Below are 12,835 nucleotides of genomic sequence, written 5' to 3' on the forward strand. Positions count from 1 at the left end.
CTAAGAGTTCTAAAACCTAAAGTCTACTTTAGCTTTGGTAGTAATTCCACGGTCACTAAAGATTTGACTAAAATTCCTTTGACTTTCAACGGTCAATAATTTTATATTTTTTGTCTTTTTCAAGTGTTTGGCCTAAAACCTAAGCCCTGCAGCATAAGAAACATTAGGTCGTTACAACTATAAATTCTACAACACAGCTAGGAATTGCACTCATTATTGCAATTCATTTTAACCTTATATATTGTTTATTTTTTTAAACTTAGTCTACTCTACAATTTGAAGAATACTTAAAAATTCAATTTTACATTGTCCCTCCTTGGACAAAAGGTGCTCTCCATCACATCAAATGCTAGAAATTCTAATAATAAAAAAATAATCTGAATTTATGGATTATAATGACGAAAATTTTTCATTTCTCCCCTTTATTTCTGGCGGGGAACAGACAGTTTCTAAATTCTTATTACTTCTCACCGCAATGTAAAATTCATCTTGCTTCTTTGTACATTAAGACGACGTTTAAAGATGATTTGGGAAAATTCTAGTTGACCCTTCTGACATGCTTGAAAACTGGAGTAAACATCCTATTTCTTTTGACCACGCTCTTGGGTAAATAAAGTTTTGGTTCTGATGCAGGATAAACAAAACAAAACCTCGGCTCAAAAATCTGTTAGCAATTTGCTTAGCTACTAGTGAAAACTGAAACTACTTTTTGACGTTAACGGCGAAGAAAATAACATACAGAAATATACTTCCAGAAGTTGTTCGAATTCCAAAGCTGGCGAGAGACAGGTACACGCAGAAAATCCACAACCACGAGGGTGACCCTTCGCCAGTTCCTACCAACGCCTGCGAAACTCGCGGGCGACGCGTGGATTTCTCGCTTGTCTCCTCGGGAACCGCAGGCCGACACACCCTTCCCAGGCACCAGCAAGAGCGCCTGGAGCGGGAGAGTCAGGCCGTCGTCTGCGCCTGCGCGGACCCACCGCGCCCTCGTAGTAAGAGAGGCCCGGATGCAGGACGCGGAGACGCGCTGTTGCCATGGCAGCCGGGGCCTGGCAGCCGTGAGAGCGGCTGCTGGGGTCTCCCTCGCCTCATTGGCAGAACTTAGGAAGAGGAGGAGAGGTGAACTCCCCGGCCAGCTGTGTGACCCCAGCCGCTGCGTCTTACACAGGCAGGAGGGGATACACAGGGAGAGACGGGAAGGATGATGCGGAGATATTTATGGTGGGAAAGAGGGTAAAAGGGTGAAAGTCTGGGACAGCTGGGAGGAAAGGAGTAGAGAAGCGAGGGAGGAGCGTTCCTGTTGGCGCCTCATCCTTCCGAGTCTGGGCTCCACCAAGCCTGGCAACTTCTTGCTTCGCGTTGTGTGGGGGAAACTCCTCTGAGGGTAGCTTAGTCTCTCATTTTTGTCATATTCCTTCCCCTCTCTGACTTCTCATCCCTGGGAGAAAAAGTCACTCTTGAAATGCTGGCTTTCATGAAGAGGCTAAGGTATTCATTTAATTGGTGGTACCTTGGGACCCGGGGTACAAATTAAAATTATCACCTAATGTTTATTATTATTGTATTAAATATTTTGTTTATTAAAAATATTTATTAATTAAATAATTAGATACTATTTATCGTCATGCTTTGTGATAGATTATGAATTTTTTTTTTTTAAATTTACTCATGGGATCAGTCTTGTTAAGATGCAGGAGGAAGAATGGGCCAGGTCTCATGATGTATTATGGGTTAGCTTTTGCTTAAGTACTTATCTTATATTAAAAGACTTTCTTTTCGCCATTCTTTCAATTCTCTTAGATTTTAAACAAGCATATATTTAAAAGGCTATGAGATAAGTGGAGTCAATGAAGTAGATTAAACTATTTTTGAGTGTTCTGAATCCTGAAAGAAAGTTATCAAAATTGTGTATACATATGGTCTTAGCTCAGACTCACATAAAAGATCTGCAGTCATGTACCCACACGGGATTTAGCAGACACCCAGGAGGAAGGAATTAATTTCTTTATTTTTTTTTTTTAAAGATAACTTTTTTTGTGTGTGTGAGGAAGATAAGCCCTGAGCTAACATCCGTGCTAATCCTCCTCTTTTTGCTGAGGAAGACCAGCTCTGAGCTAACATCTATTGCCAATCCTCCTCCTTTTTTTTTCCCCAAAGCCCCAGTAGATAGTTGGATGTCGTGGTTGCACATCCTTCTAGTTGCTATATGTGGGACTCGGCCTCACCATGACCCGAGAAGCGGTGCGTTGGTGCGTGCCCGGGATCCGAACCCGGGCTGCCAGTAGCGGAGCGCGAGCACTTAACCGCTAAGCCACGGGGCTGGCCCAGGAATTAATTTCTGTCTCTTATTACAGTTCCTTATTAAGAGGGTGGTTCTGGTGTAAGCCACTTACATAGATTTTTACTGGTGATAAGCATTGAAAGTTAAATGAATGAAACTAACAAGGAATAAGTGTTAGGTGATTCAGTTTGTGTAAGATGTAATTTTGTTCCAGCATGTTGACTGTGTACCATATGGCCAGTACCCTGGCGATGAAGATTAAAAGAAGTGAGGGGCATTGACTATCCTGTGACGAATTTGAAAAAGGCATAAGGGATTTGGTAACAAGAGTTTGTGATTTATGTTCTTTGTTTACTTCTGGACCAGCCTTGAGTTTTTTGAAAATATAGGAAAAGAATGGCCCTTCAAATTTGATGCAACTTCATTTACTTCTCAGTCACTTCAATTATGGCTTTTTTTCTTTTTATTTATGGCATAATAGTATGATTTAATAATACCTAATGTTTAATTTGTAATCCCTTTATTTTTATTTAATATGCTAATTCTGTGTTTTAGTTCTAAATTTGAGTTTTCACATGGGTAGGATTCTTTGTACATAATAAAGTGTATCTACTAAAGTCTCCAGGCAACCATTTATTTACAAGTTCAGAACTAGGTTTATTGTAAAATTAAGGGAAAGCCCTGAAGAGTTCCATAGGAATCTTATTCTAACAATTATGTAACTTAAACATCTTAAAATAATAAATACCCAGAGCCCTGGTCTGAAAAGAAAGCTCGGTATCCTAAGGTATTTATGACTGTGAAAAATAGTATTATTTATACAAGTATTTTGGGTCACAATGAGTTCTGGTTTATTCTACATCATTCATGGTACCCTTACTTTTAATTGGTAGGTAGACATAGCAGCTTACCTAATTTAACCTGTCTTGCAGCTAGGCAGTGGTAAATAAACTCACGCTGAAATAATGGTTTGGTTTCTCTAGGTCACCTCAAAATATTGCTCTCAACCTCTGCTTTACAAATTATTGAAGTCTTACTTTGAGTCCTTTAAGAAAGTCCGTTTTGTATTCTTAGGTTAAAAGAAATAAATATCTAAAAGGAATTATAGTCCAACTAATACATTAGGAATAGTTATAATTATGTCATATTATAAATATGACTATTATAATTAATTATAAATATGACATTATGTCATATTATAAATATGACTAATTAGGTTGAATAATTAACATTCAGTGTACCTAAAACTAACTTTGTCTCGAGAAGGAAAGGGAACCAATATCAAGAACTATCCAGAGAAAAGATTATATTTAAAAGAAACAGACTTCAGAATTTTTTTTGGTGAGGAAGATTAGCCTTGAGCTAACATCTGTTGCCAGTCCTCTTTTTGCTGAGGAAGATTGGCCCTGAGCTAACATCTGTGCCCATTTTCCTCTATTTTATATGTGGGATGCTGCCACAGCATGACTTGATAAGTGGTGAGTAGGTCTGGGATCTGAACCTGTGAACCCTGGGCTGCTGAAGCAGAGTGTGTGAACTTAACCACTACGCCACCAGGCTGGCCCCTTCAGGATTGTTTTAAGTCTTGAATTTAATTATTCAGACACTGATCATTCATTTTAGATTAAGCTTTATCATGGTACTATGCATTTGCTTTTAAATTCTCTTGCTCTTCATGAGTTGGCAGTTATTTGCTAATTTGCATCTTGTAGAAAAGGTTAAAAGAAACCTTAAGGGTCCTCTCACCAACCATTTTTCTAAAGCTTCACTCTCCTTTGCCATTGACAGGAAACACAACACTCACTTCACTTCAAGACAAGTTTGAAAATGTGAATTCTGTCTTACATTGCCGAAATTTGTTCCTGAGTTTCCAGCCCTTGATACTAGTTTTACTACTTGAAATTTTACAAGTCCAACCCTCCTTCACATGGCAGCCATTTAAATTTTATAAAGCAGTTGTCATGACTCCTGGGTTTTCTCTTTAGGCTAGCATTCCCAGGGTTTTCAAGTATTCCTCAGAATCTGTTTTGAAGGCATTTTACTCTCATGGCCTACCTGCTTCCCTTCTTCTCTTTTGTCCCCCTTTCTCCTGGTTTGCTAGCCTCTGAATGTGTTCCAGCTTGTTTGTCATTCCTTAAACTGTAGCACAGGAAACTGGATAGAGTGCTTCATACGTTATAAATGTCTCACCGGTAGTCTCAGCCTACATTGTCTGTATCTGACCCGTAGTCTCAGCCTTGAAGCTCATTTGCATTTTGGGTGTCCTTATCATTCTTTTAACTCATTTTGAACCTGCTGTTCGCTAAAACCTATTAAAATGTTTTTCACACATAACCCTGAAAAGCCATGTCTCTTCGCTTAGCTAGTGCTTGTGCAGCCAGTGGAAAGATGTTCTGCCTCGTGCTTTCACTGTCGTTTGATGGTGAACAGTGGCAAGGAAAAAATGTAAATCTCGCTTTAGTAAAATTGGTGCCAGATTAGGTAGTCTGGTCAAAGGTTTGGGGAGAGTAAGGTGAAGCCAATGGCCAAAACAAAGTTTGTGGGTAATTTATTAATTCAGGCATAATAGCTCTCATTTTATGTCTTTAAAAATGTGCGTAGGTCTCACGTGTTCTTGACATCTGTACTTTCTGCTTCCACAAAGGGCTTTATGCACCTTATTCTTGGTATAGGAGCACCAGAAGGCAGGTGTAGAAAGAGGGTCCCAGGTGCTTGGGGCCCTGAAGATCAGATTTCTACAGTTCTTTTGAAACTGGACCTAAAATTCTATGTCCATTTAGGGAGCGTTGCTCTTTTTGTTTTTGTTTTTGTTTAAGTCAATAGTGGAAAATGTTCAGATTATTACTATATATTTCTACCTTTGGCTATTTCATGACAATAAGATCTACATAAACAATTTTCCCTCAACCCTTTTCTTTTTGAAAACATAATATGACATCAAACTGACCCCTTCTCACTCCTTCCAGACCTTTCTTCAGGAACACATTTATGTTCAGGCCACACTGGACTTCCATGTTGTTTGTTCATTCTCATTCTGTTCTCTTTGTCTGGAGTAACTGATAAACTCGGATGCCCAATATTCAAAACCCATCTCAGCTTTCCTGGATTATTTCCCATTTTAGACTGAGTTAATTGCTTTTTTTATTCTTGCTTCCACAGTCCTTTGTGTATACCTTTATTCCATTTATCTACATTTCCTATTTATATTTTTTATCTACATTTTTAATTTGTGCATTTTGTTTATATTTGTCTTCTATACCAGACTACAAGCACCTCAAGGGCATAGGTCTATTTTATAGTCTTTGTAGGAATAGATATAGGAATATTGTAGGTGTTGAAAATGTTTGTCAAAATTGTAACATATATATATATGGGATACTCACACACATATACAGACACATTATGGGTAAGGATTTATATGCTTCTTTTGTTTGAAAATTATGCACAAAAAATTAGCGGGGCTGGTAACTGACCTCAATTTATAGATAACTTTAGCTTAGTTCTCTTAAAAATGACTGAATTTATACACCATTTTCACAAACATTTATTAACTTTCATCTGACAGCCCTACTTATTGCCACTGTTTTCTAGATAGTTTTAGGCATCACAGTTTGTTTTTTTAATGAAAAGAAATGTTTTAGGGCCGGCCCTGTGGCTTGGTGGTTAAGTGCGCGCACTCCGATGCTGGCGGCCCGGGTTCGGATCCCGGGTACGCACCGAGGCACCACTTCTCCGTCCATCCTGAGGCCGAGTCCCACATACAGCAACTAGAAGGATGTGCAGCTATGACATACAACTATCTACTGGGGCTTTGGGGGGAAGAAATAAATAAATAAAATCTTTAAAAAAAAAAAAAAAAAGAAAAGAAATGTTTTATTTAGAGTTGACAACAGTTTGACCTCAGTGGAAATCAGCATTTACCATAAATGAGAATCAGTTGTTACTTAGTTAAAAAGCTCCCAGATCGCAAATTATAGTTATGCCGTATAAATTACTAGAAGTATTGAGAAACTGAGGATGGGAACTGATATAATTGTTTTCATTTGAACAAATAAGAACATGTGAATGAGACTAAAAAGCTAAGTCATCTGCTCTGACCTTGTCAGGGAGTTTTAATGATTGGCAGGGGATGTGGAAAATCCTTCTTTAAGCTCAGATAGTCTTCTTATCCACCTTTTTTAGTCTCCTTGCAAATTAGCATTTCAGGAATTGAGAGAAGGTGGGATGGTTATTAGGAGTGTTACACCTAGAAAATGTCTGGCCGTCGTAAGTCTCTCTTTTGGGGTATACAGATATATATTTACTCTAAATAGTCCATTCTTTGTGTTTTTGTGTGTTAATTAGCTTACCTTCAACATTAATCTCCATACTCCACACTACCTCTAGACTGGACATAACATATACCTATCTCTTTTAATCTTATAGAATTATTCTTTAACTAATGGAAAATGGAAGAAAATAAAGATACTGATTCAAAAGAAAGTGGAGAATATGAAGAAGACTTTGAAAAGGACCTGGAGTGGTTAATTAATGAGAAAGAAAAAAATGGTGCCAGCATAATGGAGGTATATATAAATTGCCGACAGCATTCATAATAATTACGTTAAAATGCTTTGTAATTCTTGAAGAGTTTTGCAGTATATATATATATATTTTTTTTTGTGTGTGTGAGGAAGATCATTCCTGTGCCAACATCTGCCAATCCTCCTGTTTTTTTGCTGAGAAAGACTGGCCCTGGGCCAACATCCATGCCCATCGTCCTCCACTTTATACAGGACGCCACCACAGCATGGCTTGCCAAGTGGTGCGTTGGTGCGTGCCCAGGATCCGAACCGGCGAACCCCGGGCTGCCGCAGTGGAGCACGTGCACTTAACTGCTTGTGCCACTGGGCCGGCCTCGAGTTTTGCATATATTATCTCATCTAAACCTCACAAAATTCCTTTAATTTACGTAGAACAAGTATCATTATCCCCATCTTGGAAATGAAAAAGTTGAGGCACGGAGAGTTTAAGTGTTGTATCCTGAAGCATAGGGCTAATTAGTGAGAGAATAGGGATTAAGTTAGTGCTTAATAAAGCTAAAATTATAATTTATGTAATATAAGTAAACAATATAATTTACTGCATCAAAAGTAAAAACAAATACAGTTAATTTCTACTTTATATGCACATGGGTAAAATCACAGGGTTATACTTTTAATATAAATGAAAAATAAAGCAAGCCCTCAAAAAACATGGTCTTTCAGCTAATATTTGAAACCGTAAGAGTGAATTAACTCTGCAGGGAAATGAATATAGAGAAAAAAGTAAAGGGTCAAAGACTGAGCCGTAGGAATACTTGTGGGAAAAAGTGGATCCATTAAACACGATCATATACCACTTATCAGACATGTAGAAGGGAAATCCAGGAAAATGAAACAGTTCCTAGATCATGGAAGGTTCCTTTTTTCTCTCTTTATGTATATATAATGTGTATGTGTATCTATATATAATGTATATGTGTGTGTGTGTGCATATATATGTATAATATAGATATAATTAGTGTCAATAAGTAGGGAAGTGATGAAGAAAAGACTAAGACTGGGATAAGAACAGGTGACTTTAGAGGGACAATGATCAGAGTAGTTAGAGCAGAAGCAAGATTTAAGAAGCTTAAGGACAAGAATATGAGGAAGTGAAGGCAGCAGGTTTTACGTCACAAACTTCTCTTAGTTCCATCTTGCTCTCTTATGCAATGGAGAAGACATATGGCACAGATGATATTTGAAAAAGGCAACAGAGTCAAAAGTGAATATTTTTCTAAGATGGCTTTTAAATGGGAGATTTATGCGTCTTGAATAGAAAAATAATCAGATGAGTAGAGGTAGAGATACCCAGAGTGGTAAGTTTCAACCTAGTCTCATGACTGGAAGGGTGTGATATCTAAAGCACAGGGTGATAGAATCAGAGGAGTGATGATGATGATTCATTGTTCCATTTCTGTAGTCGTTCAACAAATATTAATGATCGCTTACTGTGTGTCAGAGGCTGTTCTAGGTATTGGGGATGCAGCAATGGTCAAAACAAAGTGCTCTCATGAATCTTACTCATTCCAGTGGGTGATTACAATCCCTTCTTCCTTTGAGGCTGTTAGAAAAAATGGATGAGAGAGCTGGAGACAGGGATGAGGGTCAGGGGAAGATTTCATTGTGAGAAGTGGTAGTTTTTATTGTAGTGGGGTTTAAAAAGAAAAGAAGTGAAAGCTGAAGGAGAATTTGGAAACAGATACTGTAGGAATACATTAGAGAATCAAATAAGGCTAAAAAGAACAAGTACAATGGAGATATCTTAGTTTAACCTTAGTTATTTGGTCGTCATTTTAATGGGTCAGGTTTATTTGCTTATTGGACATCTAGCCATGTTGTACAGGTTAGGAAGAGGAGGCTGTCAGAAAAGATGACCTGTGAGCAAGTAAAACAGGAAGAGAATTTTAAGGAGTTGAAGAGAGCAGTAAGTAGTAGCTCCCATAAAAGTATTTTAGGAGGAAGGGAATTGTCTGAGAAAGAGAAAAAAATGACATACTATAGGGGTAAAGTGTTTGGTGGGTGAGGATATACTTTTGTGAGAGAGATGCTAGGTAAGAAGCTTTTAGTTAGAAATAGCAGATGTGGAGCAGGGTTTTGTCATTTGATAATACTGGTTTATGTAGACTTAAATTTTTTTTAAAAAAATATAAGACCAAGTTATATGATGGTGTTTAGCATAGATTATTGGAGGATAGTTGAGGAAGGAAAATCTAATCTAGAGGTAAAAATTGACCTGAAATTTAGATATAGGTCCTGCAGAAAATAGCAGCAATGATAATCTGAAAAGATTATAAGAAGCTGAAAATAATTAGGACTTGACCAAAGGCAATTACCTTGTAATGGTCCTGGGGAGAAAGGTTCTTTTTTGAAGAATACGAATATTACAAGGAGAGAACATTTTCAGGCATATTACTCTGAAAATGTAAAGGAAGGAAAATTTTGTAGTGGGAGGAATATTAAAATAATATTGTGTTATTTGTAGTTACCTTTTCATGCATTAGCATACAAAATTTAAAATATCAGTATAGCACTTAGCAACATCCAATTCAAATTTAGAGTTATATTTTTCCCGAAGTGCTGTTGTCACATGTCACCCTTGGGGTGCTCATAAATGTGATTTAGAAGATTATGAGTGAAGTATGAGCAAGAAGCATGTAAGTTTTCCCACTCATAAAATAAATTATATGAATATGAAAATCCATTTTGGATTGTCTACATATAAATGGACAAAGAATCTCAATTTTTAATGAAAAAGAGAACTTCCTGTCTTTTTTTTAAGATGGCTTGTGGGAATGAAGAGAATATTAACCAAGAATTAAAAGAGAATGAAACAGAAATAGAACACACCAAACAGCTTTCTGATCCTGACAAATCTTTGAAGGATGAGGTTTCATCAAGAAGAAATGACTTCATTTCTGTACCAAGTATTCAACCTTTGGATCCCATATCAGATTCAGATAGTGAAAACTCTTTCCAGGAATCCAAACTGGAAAGCCAGAAAGACCTGGAAGAGGAAGAGGATGAGGAAGTAAGGAGATATATTATGGAGAAAATTATACAAGCCAACAAACTTCTACAGAATCAAGAACCTGTGAATGATAAAAGGGAGCGAAAACTTAAGTTCAAGGACAAATTAGTTGATCTGGAAGTTCCTCCACTGGATGACACTGATACTTACAAAAATCATTTTGAAAATGAAAGAAATGTATCTGGAAAACTGTCACAGTTATGTATTTCCAATGAATTTGGACAAGAAAATGTGCTCCTGTCACTGACTGATGGAAGTTGTGAAGAAAACAAGGATGGGAAGATACTAGTAGAGAGAGATGGAAAGTTTGAGCTTCTGAATTTACAAGACATTGAGAGTCAGGGGTTTTTGCCTCCCATTAATAATGCTAATAATACAGAAAATGAGCCTCAGCAGTTATCACCCAGATCTTCCAACTCATCTGTCAGTGGTGTCAAGAAAGAAGAGCCTATAGCAAGGATTCATGCTATGGCTCACTCATCAACAGAAGAGACCGTGGCTTATATCCCTCAACCACCTCCCAACCCCAAGACTCGTCCAAGCTCTGCGGCCAACTCAGATCGAAGTAAAGAGAATGGAAAATCTAATCACAGGACACAGTCTGCAAATATATCTCCAGTGACCTCAACATATTGTCTTTCCCCTCGACAGAAAGAACTGCAAAAACGGCTGGAACAAAAGAGAGAAAAGCTAAAAAGAGAGGTGAGAGCACAAGTGGGCATTATACAGAAAGTAGAATACGGTTACATGTTTTATAAAAATGCAGTCAGAATTGAAATGGTTCTTCAAAGTATTGGATGTACTTGCTTGTTTGTTTTGTTTTTCTATTGTTAGATTAAGTGGTTAAGTGTTAGGAATGTGATTTATGGAAGAGACATCATGATTACTTTGGTTCTTGCTTGTAAGGCTCACAAAACATAGTAATGACCTGTGTTAGAGCTAGAGTAGATCTCATGATGACTTCATCCGATCGTTTCATTTTAAAGGTGAGGCTCAGAGAGGTTAAGTGGCTGCTGAATGTAATCTTGATATGAGAGAGATGAAAATTAGATGTCAGATGGAAAAAGGAAGGCACAAATTTGTTGGGGTTTAGGAGGCATCAGGCAGACTTGGATTATAATTCTCTGACGTGTGTTTCATATGTCTTGCATGCCTACAATTCCTTGATTTCAGGGATTTTAGTTTTTAGATAAGAATAGAGCCTAATAACCTTAATGAAATGTCTCAAAAATGCCATATGGAATCCCAAATTGTTTTTGGGTTTTTTTTTCCCTCTTAAAAAAAGTAAAAGTATTTTATAATTGAAAATTCCAGATACTAAAACTAGTAGTGAGTTTTCTCTCAATTACTTAAATCAGTGCCTCAAGTCTCTGTTTACTGGATACCTAATGGTATTAAGCTGAACCGTACAAATGTCTACCTGTAAATACCAAACCTCAGCAGAATCACAAGTTGATAGAATTTTACAGTTAGAAGAAACCTTAAAGGTCATTTTACATATAAGAAAACCATAGTCTAGAAAGTTTAGATAACTTTACCAAAGTCACTCAACTTGTTTATAGCAAACTTGAAGTCAAAAATCCCAGTTTTCTTGGCATCCATTGAGAAACGGTGTATTTTCTGTTTATGTAGGAAATTAAAATTTCTGGCATTTAAATCGGGAACTTACATTAGCAGAAAAAGGTGAAAAACAGAGTTGGCAAGAACGTGTAACCTGTAGAACACTCTGGCAGGAATCTGAAAGGGTGCATATTTAATAAAGTTTTGCCTTCTTGACCACTAAAATCTGAAGTCAGACTCAGTTTACTTGGCTCAAGTATATAACAGTACTTAAAAGCATCTGTTAACTCAGAACTTTATGACAATACAAAAGAATTTATTGAGAATGACTGAACTATATAATGTTTGCTGTACACATGTGTTACATACATGTACATGTATGTTTGTGTGTATATTTCTATAAAAGTTATATAGGAGATTTTATATAATTTCAGTGTCTTTTCACTAATCAACTAATGGTAATCCTTAACTTGTGTGACTGGTAGATAGTTCCATTTTCATTCTGATGCTCTTTTCTGGGTGTCACATACTCTTGTTATGGAATACACTTTTCTCATGTCAGGATCCTCATAACTAAATTTCCTTTTGCTTATGTAGTTGCTCATGGTCTTTAAGGCATGGTCTTGAAGTGCTATGGCTTTTTTATATTTTTTAGTTAGTTTCAGGGGAAGGCTTTCCTTTTTTATGCCTGAGCAAATATTTGCTGGGTTGGGCTGCTGTACTCTCTTGCTCTTTTCTAAGTGCCTCATTTCACTGTTCTCTTCGGCAAATGCGTTATCTGTGCTTTGGCTGATATCTTCTGTGTAATATATCTAAATAATAATCCCTCTGGAAAGATAATCATCTTACTTCACTGTCTGTATTCATGCAAGGCATCCCAAGTCCTTTTTGTAAAAAGGAACTTATAAATAAATGTAAAATTTAATCTTTAATAAATTCACATTTTATGTAATGTAAGCTCCTTTAGGGCTTAGAAGATAGTACACAGGTATTTTAAAAGATATTTTATGTTGTTAATTAGATAGAATTTTTCCTTTCCTTCCTACGTTTTGTTCAGTCAAAAGGAATTAGAAGGGCTTGTTGTATTATCAAAATGTAAGGAAAGAACTCTGAATTCCATTATTTGAAGAAAATTGAAGCTTGGATTGTATAATTCAGTTCATTTAAATGATAAAATTTTAGTATTGAAAGAGACTTAAGAGCTTGTTAAACCACTCCATTTTATAGATGAGACTACTGAGTTAGATGGTTTGCCCAAATTGACATAGTATGATGGCAGTATGATTGTTACTTAGATCTCCTAACTTTTAGCTTGGTGCTGTTTCCACTATGATATGCTGCTTTGCGACCAATAACTATTTTAGAGCTCTACAAACCTGGTTTAAGCACATCCCTTCA

General features: G+C 36.9%; 1 protein-coding gene across 5 annotated transcripts in view; it reads left to right on the forward strand.

Moving 5' to 3' along the window:
• The first annotated feature begins 1,062 nt into the window (after positions 1-1,062).
• The window catches only part of CCDC181 (coiled-coil domain containing 181), a 41,996-nt gene continuing 30,223 nt past the window's right edge, over positions 1,063-12,835 (forward strand). For 2 of the 5 annotated variants that reach the window (XM_058540111.1, XM_058540115.1), the window contains exons 1-3: positions 1,063-1,491; positions 6,710-6,849; positions 9,629-10,579. In XM_058540111.1, coding sequence (XP_058396094.1) covers positions 6,733-6,849; positions 9,629-10,579 — 1,068 coding nt within the window. In that variant the 5' untranslated portion in view covers positions 1,063-1,491; positions 6,710-6,732. The remainder of the gene's footprint in view (positions 1,492-6,709; positions 6,850-9,628; positions 10,580-12,835) is intronic. The other 3 variants (XM_058540113.1, XM_058540114.1, XM_058540112.1) reach the window with 3 other exon arrangements.

The sequence above is a fragment of the Diceros bicornis genome, chromosome 4 (assembly GCF_020826845.1).
Source record: "Diceros bicornis minor isolate mBicDic1 chromosome 4, mDicBic1.mat.cur, whole genome shotgun sequence".
Taxonomy (NCBI): domain Eukaryota; kingdom Metazoa; phylum Chordata; class Mammalia; order Perissodactyla; family Rhinocerotidae; genus Diceros; species Diceros bicornis.